The sequence below is a fragment of the Berghia stephanieae genome, chromosome 9, assembly GCF_034508935.2.
Source record: "Berghia stephanieae isolate SIO BIC M18660-M18661 chromosome 9, UCSD_Bste_1.3, whole genome shotgun sequence".
In the NCBI taxonomy this organism is placed as follows: Eukaryota; Metazoa; Mollusca; class Gastropoda; order Nudibranchia; family Aeolidiidae; genus Berghia; species Berghia stephanieae.
Genome location: NC_088368.1, coordinates 30,075,182 through 30,088,135, shown reverse-complemented (window position 1 = coordinate 30,088,135; position 12,954 = coordinate 30,075,182). Strand labels below are relative to the sequence as shown.

General features: G+C 37.1%; 1 protein-coding gene across 3 annotated transcripts in view; it reads left to right on the top strand.

The window, feature by feature from the left end:
- The window catches only part of LOC144980029 (uncharacterized), a 33,921-nt gene continuing 20,967 nt past the window's right edge, over nt 1–12,954 (top strand). For 2 of the 3 annotated variants that reach the window (XM_078927487.1, XM_078927486.1), the window contains exons 1-7: nt 1–102; nt 6,818–7,135; nt 9,626–9,707; nt 10,016–10,108; nt 10,425–10,519; nt 11,570–11,600; nt 12,090–12,130. In XM_078927487.1, coding sequence (XP_078783613.1) covers nt 7,028–7,135; nt 9,626–9,707; nt 10,016–10,108; nt 10,425–10,519; nt 11,570–11,600; nt 12,090–12,130 — 450 coding nt within the window. In that variant the 5' untranslated portion in view covers nt 1–102; nt 6,818–7,027. Of the gene's footprint in view, nt 103–6,817; nt 7,136–9,625; nt 9,708–10,015; nt 10,109–10,424; nt 10,520–11,569; nt 11,601–12,089; nt 12,131–12,954 lie in introns of those variants that run through there. The other variant, XM_078927488.1, reaches the window with a different exon arrangement.

Here is a 12,954-nt window from a genome sequence, read left to right as displayed (position 1 = left end):
AATACGCCTGTGTTGAAAAACATGGCGGGAGAATGTTGATAATTTGACCAGTCTCGTTTGTTGTTTTTACTTAATACAGTTGCAATTATTTATATCTCGACGGTAAATATTTCGTTATTCATGTTACAAATAGCGGTTAAGTTGGTGTTTCATTTATCAATATCATTAAGTTGGTTATTTAAGGATTGAAGATAACATCAATCCAAAGTCAAAGCCAGAACCGAAACTTGCAGCAGGAAACAAAACATGATGATCCATCATGATTGATAATGACAAATGACAATTATAAAAATATCATATTAATATTAGGGCTGGTCGGCGTGGGGTAAATGTGATAATGGAAATGAAAGTCTTAGTCTAAGCCTGATGTTGATGTAAGCAGGTGGACATACGATGAAAAAACACCGAAGGCTTACTTGTAACCTCTCTCTCTCTCTCTCTCTCTCTCTCTCTCTCTCTCTCTCTCTCTCTCTCTCTCTCACTCTCTTCCTCTCTACTCTCTCTTATCCCTCTCTCACTCAATCTCTTTGATCAATAATGGGAAAAGAAATAATAAAGGGGAGACCTTCCTTATCCTAAATTTAAAGCTCCTCGTGCTAAGGGGAACAACCCAAATATTCCCTTAACTACTAACCCCAAGAAAAACTAAAACCTAGAAATACTAGAAAGTACTTTTCTTTAATTAACCCTCATAAGAAACAGGAGTAGGAGGCCTTCCGAAAGCTCCTACATCCCCAGTATTCTTGTTCTAGTAGTAGTAATGGCAGGGGGTTTAAAAAAAAAAAAGTTTCCTCCCTCCCAAACCCACTGCCACTACTAGAACATTATAAAAAACAAGAATACTGGGTATGTAGGAGCAAACACCCTAGCATCTTTACTAATACTTATGACTAGGTAACCCTAATACTAGTAATAGAAAAAAAAATCCTCCGACCTCAAGCTAACCCGAATACTAATACTAATAGTAGGTACTAATAGTTTAGTAATAGAAAAAAAAAAACAACCAAGGACTGCTTTCAATATACTTCACAAAACAAATGGCAGCGGAAAACCAAAACATTGGTTGAATTAGGAAAGTCTAAACTTTCACTAATCTATCAAGGTTTGTTCCACAGTTTTTAAAATGATACACTATATATTGACAAATTGAATAAATAAAAGCATGACAATGACAAAAGATCCACAGTGAAAACACAAATTGAAAGAAATTCTAGCATGAGGAGCTTTCAGAAGGCCTGCGGTATAAAGAAGATTACATTTTTGGGGGGGGGGGGGGGGCGGTAAATTTGGCCCAACCCCCCCTCCCTCTCCAAAAGAAACAATTTCTAAAACTAAAAATGTTGGCAAAAAAGGAACACTTTAAGTCTGATTTTATAAAATGATACTTGAACTAAATTTTGTCTCGAACACAGTTCCTCGAACTAATTCCACCCAGCCAACGTAAAAAAATATGAATGAATTAATGTTTTAAAAAAATAATTGTGCCATGTGATTTCAACCACTGATAACCTACTGTGGCATTAACAAGATATGAAGTGAATAGAAAAGTGCCAGAAGACAATAGAGAATAAAAATTTTTCGCGGCGGTGGTGGGGTTTGAACCTGCGACCTTATTGGTACGACAACTCCGCCTGGCAGGTGAGAGCGTGGCTCTACCGTGTGAGCTATCCACGAACACAAAAATATTCGTTTCAAACTCAAAGTCATTACTAGATCCCTCTCTCACCCACTTCTTGAGACCGCCGATTCGTTCGTACACCACCATCGCGAATAATTTTGACCAGCAGTTAAGCTTAATAGCCAATATTCTCAACACAAACATATAACATAGAAACGATTGAGACATTGAGTATGCTCCGGTGTATGGGGTGAATTTTTTAATTCAGAAAAGTGAGTGGAGCAGGCACTTATGTTGGTAACAACAAGATATGAAGTGAATAGAAAAGTGCCAGAAGACAATAGAGAATAAAAATTTTTTCGCGGCGGTGGTGGGGTTTGAACCTGCGACCTTATTGGTACGACAACTCCGCCTGGCAGGTGAGAGCGTGGCTCTACCGTGTGAGCTATCCACGAACACAAAAATATTCGTTTCAAACTCAAAGTCATTACTAGATCCCTCTCTCACCCACTTCTTGAGACCGCCGATTCGTTCGTACACCACCATCGCGAATAATTTTGACCAGCAGTTAAGCTTAATAGCCAATATTCTCAACACAAACATATAACATAGAAACGATTGAGACATTGAGTATGCTCCGGTGTATGGGGTGAATTTTTAATTCAGAAAAGTGAGTGGAGCAGGCACTTATGTTGGTAACAACAAGATATGAAGTGAATAGAAAAGTGCCAGAAGACAATAGAGAATAAAAATTTTTCGCGGCGGTGGTGGGGTTTGAACCTGCGACCTTATTGGTACGACAACTCCGCCTGGCAGGTGAGAGCGTGGCTCTACCGTGTGAGCTATCCACGAACACAAAAATATTCGTTTCAAACTCAAAGTCATTACTAGATCCCTCTCTCACCCACTTCTTGAGACCGCCGATTCGTTCGTACACCACCATCGCGAATAATTTTGACCAGCAGTTAAGCTTAATAGCCAATATTCTCAACACAAACATATAACATAGAAACGATTGAGACATTGAGTATGCTCCGGTGTATGGGGTGAATTTTTTAATTCAGAAAAGTGAGTGGAGCAGGCACTTATGTTGGTAACAACAAGATATGAAGTGAATAGAAAAGTGCCAGAAGACAATAGAGAATAAAAATTTTTTCGCGGCGGTGGTGGGGTTTGAACCTGCGACCTTATTGGTACGACAACTCCGCCTGGCAGGTGAGAGCGTGGCTCTACCGTGTGAGCTATCCACGAACACAAAAATATTCGTTTCAAACTCAAAGTCATTACTAGATCCCTCTCTCACCCACTTCTTGAGACCGCCGATTCGTTCGTACACCACCATCGCGAATAATTTTGACCAGCAGTTAAGCTTAATAGCCAATATTCTCAACACAAACATATAACATAGAAACGATTGAGACATTGAGTATGCTCCGGTGTATGGGGTGAATTTTTTAATTCAGAAAAGTGAGTGGAGCAGGCACTTATGTTGGTAACAACAAGATATGAAGTGAATAGAAAAGTGCCAGAAGACAATAGAGAATAAAAATTTTTCGCGGCGGTGGTGGGGTTTGAACCTGCGACCTTATTGGTACGACAACTCCGCCTGCAGGTAGAGCGTGCTCTACCGTGTGAGCTATCACGAACACAAAAATATTCGTTTCAAACTCAAAGTCATTACTAGACCTCTTCACCCACTTCTTGAGACCGCCGATTCGTTCGTACACCACCATCGCGAATAATTTGACCAGCAGTTAAGCTTAATAGCCAATATTCTCAACACAAACATAAACATAGAAACGATGAGACATTGAGTATGCTCCGTGTATGGGTGAATTTTTAATTCAAAAAGTGAGTGGAGCAGCACTTATTGGTAACAACAAGATAGAAGTGAATAGAAAAGTGCCAGAAGACAATAGAGAATAAAAATTTTTCGCGGCGGTGGTGGGGTTTGAACCTGCGACCTTATTGGTACGACAACTCCGCCTGCAGTGAGAGCGTGGCTCTACCGTGTGAGCTATCCACGAACACAAAAATATTCGTTTCAACTCAAAGTCATTACTAGATCCCTCTCTCACCCACTTCTTGAGACCGCCGATTCGTTCGTACACCACCATCGCGAATAATTTGACCAGCAGTTAAGCTTAATAGCCAATATTCTCAACACAAACATATAACATAGAAACGATTGAGACATTGAGTAGCTCCGGTGTATGGGTGAATTTTAATCAGAAAAGTGAGTGGAGCAGGCACTTATGTTGGTAACAACAAGATATGAAGTGAATAGAAAAGTGCCAGAAGACAATAGAGAATAAAAATTTTTCGCGGCGGTGGTGGGTTTGAACTGCGACCTTATTGGTACGACAACTCCGCCTGGCAGTGAGAGCGTGGCTCTACCGTGTGAGCTATCCACAACAAAAAATATCGTTCAACTCAAAGTCTTACTAGATCCCTCTCTCACCACTCTTGAGACCGCCGATTCGTTCGTACACCACCATCGCGAATAATTTGACAGCAGTTAAGCTTAATAGCCAATATTCTCAACACAACATATAACATAGAAACATTGAGACATTGAGTAGCTCCGTGTATGGGGTGAATTTTATTCAGAAAGTGAGTGGAGCAGGCACTTATTTGTAACAACAAGATATGAAGTGAATAGAAAAGTGCAGAAGACAATAGAGAAAAAAATTTTTCGCGGCGGTGTGGGTTTGAACCTGCGACCTTATTGGTACGACAACTCCGCCTGGCAGGTGAGAGCGTGCTCTACCGTGTAGCTATCCACGAACACAAAAATATCGTTTCAAACTCAAGTCATACTAGATCCCTCTCTCACCCACTTCTTGAGACCGCCGATTCGTTCGTACACACCATCGCGAATAATTTGACCAGCAGTTAAGCTAATACCAATATTCTCAACACAACATATAACATAGAAACGATTGAGACATTGAGTATGCTCCGGTGTATGGGGTGAATTTTTTAATTCAGAAAAGTGAGTGGAGCAGGCACTTATGTTGGTAACAACAAGATATGAAGTGAATAGAAAAGTGCCAGAAGACAATAGAGAATAAAAATTTTTCGCGGCGGTGGTGGGGTTTGAACCTGCGACCTTATTGGTACGACAACTCCGCCTGGCAGGTGAGAGCGTGGCTCTACCGTGTGAGCTATCCACGAACACAAAAATATTCGTTTCAAACTCAAAGTCATTACTAGATCCCTCTCTCACCCACTTCTTGAGACCGCCGATTCGTTCGTACACCACCATCGCGAATAATTTTGACCAGCAGTTAAGCTTAATAGCCAATATTCTCAACACAAACATATAACATAGAAACGATTGAGACATTGAGTATGCTCCGGTGTATGGGGTGAATTTTTTAATTCAGAAAAGTGAGTGGAGCAGGCACTTATGTTGGTAACAACAAGATATGAAGTGAATAGAAAAGTGCCAGAAGACAATAGAGAATAAAAAATTTTCGCGGCGGTGGTGGGGTTTGAACCTGCGACCTTATTGGTACGACAACTCCGCCTGGCAGGTGAGAGCGTGGCTCTACCGTGTGAGCTATCCACGAACACAAAAATATTCGTTTCAAACTCAAAGTCATTACTAGATCCCTCTCTCACCCACTTCTTGAGACCGCCGATTCGTTCGTACACCACCATCGCGAATAATTTTGACCAGCAGTTAAGCTTAATAGCCAATATTCTCAACACAAACATATAACATAGAAACGATTGAGACATTGAGTATGCTCCGGTGTATGGGGTGAATTTTTAAACTTCATATCTTGTTGTTACCAACATAAGTGCCTGCTCCACTCACTTTTCTGTGGCATTAACAGTTGCGTATGTGTTTATCGTGTGTATCTATCGGCACTGCATGCGTGTATACAGTATGATACCCATGCAGACACTACACTCAGTCACTCACACAGCCCATTGCCGTTTCGCATAACGGACACCTCTCTGCTTGATCTTCGCAATTCGCACTAAATTCAATGCCAAGTGCCATGATTGGCTACGACGATAAAGGAATGTTGTAACATAACAACCCCCCCCCCACACACACACACACACACAAACAGCTTGTAATATGACACTAATGATATCTCCCTCAATATATCAATGAATGAAATAAATAATAATGTTCCCTTTCTTCATCCTCAACGGAAATTTGTCTTTTAGGGTCTATTCCAAGGGAAGACTGGAATAACCCAGGTGTGAGTTGCAGTGCAGCGCTGCAAATTGAGCTAAGGAGAATTAGCTTGCTGAAAGTCACATAATGCTATGGATATCGAACTAAACACTTTTGGGTGCAGAGCAAAGTTATTGGAAATGGGTTTTTATAGAAAGTTAGTGGTTTGATAAATGTTATTTGAGCATAAACCATTTATTTCAGAAGAAAACATTTTAAATTTCCTAGGTCGTAAATTTGTTTCAAGGTCGTAAATTTGTCCCTGAAATTTTGCTGGACACCCTGAAATAATTTGCCCTCACCATGATCCAAAAATGCTCGTATGTTCTGAATATAGGTTCTGAGGAACTAAACTTTCCTTTTCAATAATATTTATTGAGTCAAAGAGGAGAATGCAGTAATGTAGCTGGAGCCAAAAATTTGTATTTCTACTAATTTTTCGTAGTACTAGGCAGGTTTATTTGTTGTAGTTGTAATCATGTCACCAACCATGATTTACAAAATCATAAACAATCATCATCTAACAAAGACCTGCTATCATTGTGTCCTCTCTTAAAGTAAAGAAGGGAAATGTCCTTGAAACTGAAACAAATAAAAAATATGAATAGAAGTGTAAGAAGCTGGTAGAGAGAGAATTGATGGGGATGGGGGTAAATGATGAATAGAAAGTCAGACCATCTTATTTTAAAATTCACAGAGAGAGAGGGAGAGTTTTACAATAATGATGATGATCATCATGATATAAACTTGTGTCCTCAAATTTTATACTTATACACTCAAATATATTATCTGAATAATGTTTGCATTGTCTAATTTCATCATTTGTTGTTTCACATTATTGCCAGTAAGCTGCAAAAATCAAATTTCACCATATAATATTGAGTCTGCCTGTGATAACAGCAAACATTCAGTCTCATTGCTCTTCACCATCTAAATTGATTCAATTTATTTGATATTATGACTGAATTTCTCGTAATTTCGCATTCTTTGACATATTTCAGCTCTACTATTTGTCAACCCTTTGATTTTCCATAAAGCTGATGCAGTTTTCTGATTTCAAATCCTGTAATCTTGGAAGTGTGATGGTCTGGAGTTGTTTGTAAGGATGAGATATTGATTTTAACCTAAAATAGTGGGTGATGCTGGATTGAATCATTTGTAGGAGAAAAGGACATTATATCTTAAGACGCAAGACATCAGACACTACCACCATGACACCTCGGAGAAGAAAACCAAAAGGATCAAGCCCAAAAAGCAAGGTGAAAAAAGTTCTTGCTCGGTGGAGTGATGGGCTCTTCTACGTCATCAAGATTATAAAGGTAGATGGTATTTGTCATTTTTCATAATCCATTGTTTATCATAGGTGGGAATTTCCCGCTATTAAGCAGTTTCCCGCTGAATTGAAATCAGGGTCCCGCTTCAATCCCGCTATTTTCTAATTTTGATGTCCAGAAATTTTAACTCAAAATATAAATACTTGTCATTATCAATCATCATCACAATTACAACCACAACCACCAGTACATCACCATCATTATAAGCGCTACCACAATCACCATCATCATCATCATCAGCAGCAACTTCATCACTACTATCACTACTACACCACAATCACACCTGCATCACTACACCATCCATCATTGTACCTCTTCTACAACCACTACAACCACCCCATCATTACTACCACTACTACAACCAGCACTCCCACCACATCATCATCACTACTACCACCATTACAACCACCACCAGATCACCATTACTACTACCACTACTACAACCACCACCACCACCACATCATCATCACCACTATCTCTACCACAATCACCACCACCACTACATCATTATCACTACTACAACCACCACCACCACCAACACATCAACATCACCACTACCACCACAATACACTACCACTAACACATCATCATCACCACTACTACCACAAACTACAACCACCACTACCACATCATCACTGGTACTACAACCACCACCATAACCACATTATCATCATTTTCATCATTATTACAACCACCACCATTGCATCATAATCACTACTAAAACCACTACCACCACTCATCATCCCTCCACAGTGGGCAGGAGGTACTTACCGTGTCTTCTATCCCCTTATATCTGTTTTCCAACTTGCTTTCTGTGTTTGTCTTGGTGTGAGATTGCTCGGTTTTGTCCCGACCCTGGCCGGAGTCCTTGACTGGGAGGGATACAGTCAAATGCATAGTTATTGTTTTGGGAGATGATATTTTTTTCCTTGTAAATCATCTCTTTGTTATGTGTTATTATATTTGTTATTTTTAATGTAGAATGCAAGCATTTGAGTGTATTCCTCTTTGTTGGATTTTGTGCTTGTGTCTGGATGAGACTTATAGGTGATCTCAAACTAAGTGCATTGGTGGTATGCTCTTGGAATCTACATCTGATCCCTATTTGTTCCCAGTTCCCCTATATCTATTTCTTGGGTGCTTTGATTGTAATTCTAGAACTTTTTACTATCCCATTTTTTTCCTTTTTACTGGCGCTGATATGACCTTAATGTGTTGCAAGCGCCGTAAAACCCTTAAAAACAAAAAACAAACCACTCATCATCACTTCTACCACTACTACAACTACAACCACCAGCACGTTGTCAACATCACTAAAACTGCCACCAGAACATCACTACTGCTAAAAAACATAACCACTATAACGTAGTCAACACCATAATTATATTAATTATTATTTGTAATTTATCGCTAATAATTAAATAAATATTTTTATATTGATAACAATAAAATTTGTTACTATCATCATCTTCATCATCACTGCTACCACGACCACTACTGCCACCACATCATCATAATTACTACCTTTATTTCCACTAGCAACACATCATCAATCCCAAACACCACAACAATACATTTTTGATTTCTTTTTTCATCATAGTATATATTATATTAATGACAACATGTGTTTTTGTTGTTGTTTGAATCATGAGTGTCATAGACCATGCCCATACCTGCCTATTATTACGGACCGTCTGTAATTGTTACGGAAGTGTAAGGACAATTACGGGCTTACGGAAATAGAAGAAATATTACTGATACAAATGGTGGCAACGCGAAATTAAAAAATAATTTTTTTTTTTTTTTTCATTATTTACCGCATGCTACAATAAAAAATCTCAATGCCTCGTTGACTGGCGACGAGTGACGTCATTGACTCAACACGGAAACTTTACCCTCATCAGTAGAAACAATGCAGTGTCGAAAGTAGGTCATCAATAAGCATATTATTATCACGGGGGTTATTGCCCAGCTGAGCCTAAGTATTAGGCCTATATCACATGATAAGTTTATTTTACATATATAAAAGGGTATATATCTATCATTATTTTTGTTTGCTTTAGTATTACTGAAATTTGACCATTAATTACTGATGAATTTTGTATTTCTTACTGAATTTGAAATGCCTCCCGCACACCACCAAGAAATTTTAGCAGCGCTCTGCCCCCTTGGTCTCTCTTTTAGCTATTTCAGTTTTTATTTTTAATTTAAAATAGTGTTTCATTTTGAAACTGATTTATGACACGGAAGGAACTGCTACATTTGAAAAATTCCATGAATTTATGTGGTGATGGAAAAAAGACAAACAAAAAATATAAGACTAATAAGAGTAAAACCTTTGATCAATCATTAGGGGCAGAATAAAAGGAACACCGATGAATATAGATGTGAATTTAAAAATCAGTGGGATGGACAGGTGGTTGTCTTCTGTTGCCATAATGCTAAAAAATGTTAATATTTTTGTTGATTTCTCAGGTTTCAGAAATAAAGAAAAGATGTTTAGTAGAATTTGAAGACCAGTCAACTGCCTATGTTCACTTCAAAGATTTGCTTGATGGTGAGTTGGAACAGTGCAGGGGTATAGATTTAAAAAAAAAAAAAATATGTACCAATTCCTGCACTTTGTCTTTTCTTGATAATTGAGAATAAATCTTTGCTTCCAAAATTAAATTCCCCTCACATTAAAAAAAATAGTTCTGTATTTCAGTTACAATATCTGTTAATTCGTTGTTTTTAATCCTTAAAGTGTATGGATTATTATTATTATTATTATTATTATTATTATTATTATTATTATTATTATTATTATTATTATTATTATTATTATTATTATTATTCTTTTATACTTCTTTGTTTTGTTTGCAGAGCACAAGGAGGAGTCAAAAGCATGCCACAACTGTGGAGGCGATGATGAATTGGAGAACAACTCTTTCATCAAATGCAGCAACTGTGACAGAGGTGATTAATCAGTTTTTGGTCTTTTTGTTGATTTTAAAAATATGTTTTATAATGAATGGAAACAATAACACAGATTTCCCACTTAAAATACGGATTTGTTTGATGGACATCAAGGAACCTAAAGTCGAGTGTTTGGTGGATTCTAAGTTCATAATAAAAAGAAAAAAAAACTGTCCCTACCTATTGTAAAAAGATTCAGAATTCTAAATTAGAGAAATATGATTATTCTGTTTGTGTTATGTTGTTGATTAAATGATCTTTTTTTTTTTTTGACCTTCATCCACCTTATCCCCTGTCCAATTTGAATCAAACTCAGAATTTCACCAACATTGCCATATACCTCCCATCATATCGGATTCCATGGCCAAACAATTTGTCTGTAGGATATGTGTGTTTGCAGCTTGTGCCAAGGTAAGCATTTAATTGGATTGCCAAATGAACTTTTTTCTTCAGTCAGGCCTGTTAATTTTCCGCTTATCATCTTCTTCCATTAAGGCAAAAGCTTCAGGCTGAAGATTGTATGGCTGTCTTTTCAGTAACAAGGGATTTTAGAGGGAAGCAGGGAGCACTTTTTTGAAGTCATCAGTCGAAAGAGCTTGTTTACTAGTGGTTGGTAGGGAGTTCCAAAGTCGAATGGTGGAAGAGAAGAAAGAGTAAAGATGATGGTTTGTTCTTGAGTGGGGGATTTCAAAATTAAATGCTGAGTTTCTTCTTTTGTTGTTGTTCCATTTCAAATGGCTAGTTGGAATTTCGAGTTTTCCGTTTTGTGCTTTGTGGAATACAAGGAGTTTGTTTCATGTAGCGGTTTCCATTGGAGATCGTTCATGAGCTGAGTTACGCTCATATCCTGTTCATAGTTTCCACAGACAAATCTGGCCACCCGACGTTGGACTTTTTCTAGTTCATCGATTTCTTGTGATGTGTGTGGGTCCTACACTGAGCTTCTATATTCCAGTATGGGCCTGACATATGCTTCATAGAATTTCTTTTTCAGCCCATAGGCTGATTTCAGACTTTTAACAATTATCAGTTTTCAGTCTTTCAATTGTCAACATTGAGAACTTTTATTATTATCTTTCATGGAAACTCTAAAGCCTACTACTAAAAATTGATTGTAATCCACGATCGTGTCAAGTCTAATTTTAGACTATCGGGAAAGTCTGAAAATGAATAATTTCTGCCATGGGTTTTACAGATGAGGATCGCGCTCCAAGGTCACAGGTCATAGATCTGAAATCAGCTCGCTGCTTGCTAATTATCTTTGTTATTTCAGATGAAAAGTCTGAAGAACTGAATTGCGAATAATGCATTTACTCAATGCACAAAGCTTGATGGGTTTTTTTTCCACAAAGCACCTTGTTTTTTTCCACAAAGCTGTCTCGATTTGGGTTTTTTTTAACGAAGGCGCCTTGATTATATTTTTTTCGACTTTTCGAGCTTATTATTTTCTTTCTTTTTCAGACTGGTGGAGCAAAGGATACAGGCCCAATGGGTAGGATATATTGTGTTTTTATTTTTAATTGAAAGTAACAGGGATTTTTGTTGTTGTTTTTTTGTTAGATTTTGCAAAATGTAGACTATCAAAAAAAAATAATTGGTAGTTGGAGTTGATGTGAATTATTAATGCTTAATTAGACGTACAGTTTTAATGTTTTAGTACTTGAATGACTTTCTGTAATGCCAGATAAAAAAAAAGGTTTTTAAATGGTTTTACAAACTAGGTAAGGTAAACAAAACTTCTCAGTAGAAGGATGCTATAATTTTCGTAATTAAAACATTAAATTATATTGTCAGTATCTGGTACAAAAATCTGGACATAAACCTTATTTCAATTGGAGCAGTTGTTAACACTTCTGTTTTATTTTGTGTTTCATTTTGTAGGGAATTAATAGTTGAAATCACATTAGGATGTTTAAATTTTAAATAATTTTAAAGTATTTTTATATGTAATTTAATTGGTGTTTTGATTATTTTGTTTCAGCTGCCCGATTTATGTTTATGAAGAGAGAGTTCCCATATGACGTAAGTTTTAGAGACATGCAGCATGTTGTCATTTTTATATCAGAAAACATTTGGAAAAACAGAAAGGATATTGCCAACCTAAACATTCCCCAAATATGGTGCCTCGACCATTCTCAAGTATTAAAGATAATTTGATTATTTAAACACCAGTTCAAAGCACTTTTAATGAAGATTATTGAAAAATTATTGTGGTGAAACTGAAATATTCACTCAAATTTGGACCACAAAACGTTTTTAAAAATACTTGAAAATAATCAAAATTAGGCTAGAAAAGGGGGTTGGTATGTTAAAATTTCCTGCTAGAACAAAAGCCAACAGTGTGTCATAGAAAGCTATATTTACACATTTACTAGATTTCAACACCACTTTTGTCCAATTTGTGTATAATTTTATTTTCCAACTGTTGAATGTAAAGTTGATTAAGGGTATATAATTATCTTCCAAGACGATCTCAAAAGCAGAATTATGTGTATGATGTGTGTGTGTGTGTGTAAGAAATCATTTGAGTTGCCCCTCTTGATGATGATGTGAATGTGTCTGTTCGGCTTCACTAACTGCTTGGATCCTCTCTTCTCTCTGCATACCTATTGTTTTATTTTCACGTTGCATGTAACCCAAGAGAGTTGCAAGCATTCTTATTGCTTAATCCGGATTATAAGATGTTTTATTTCTGATATGTACACCATCCTCCTTTTTGCCTGCATCTTATATTAAAGTAAATCTAATTTCATTAATGTTTGGTTTTTTTATCATCATGTTACCTTTGATATCGTCTGTTTAAAGATAATGCATATTAAAGGATTGATGTGAACAATTTTTGTGCC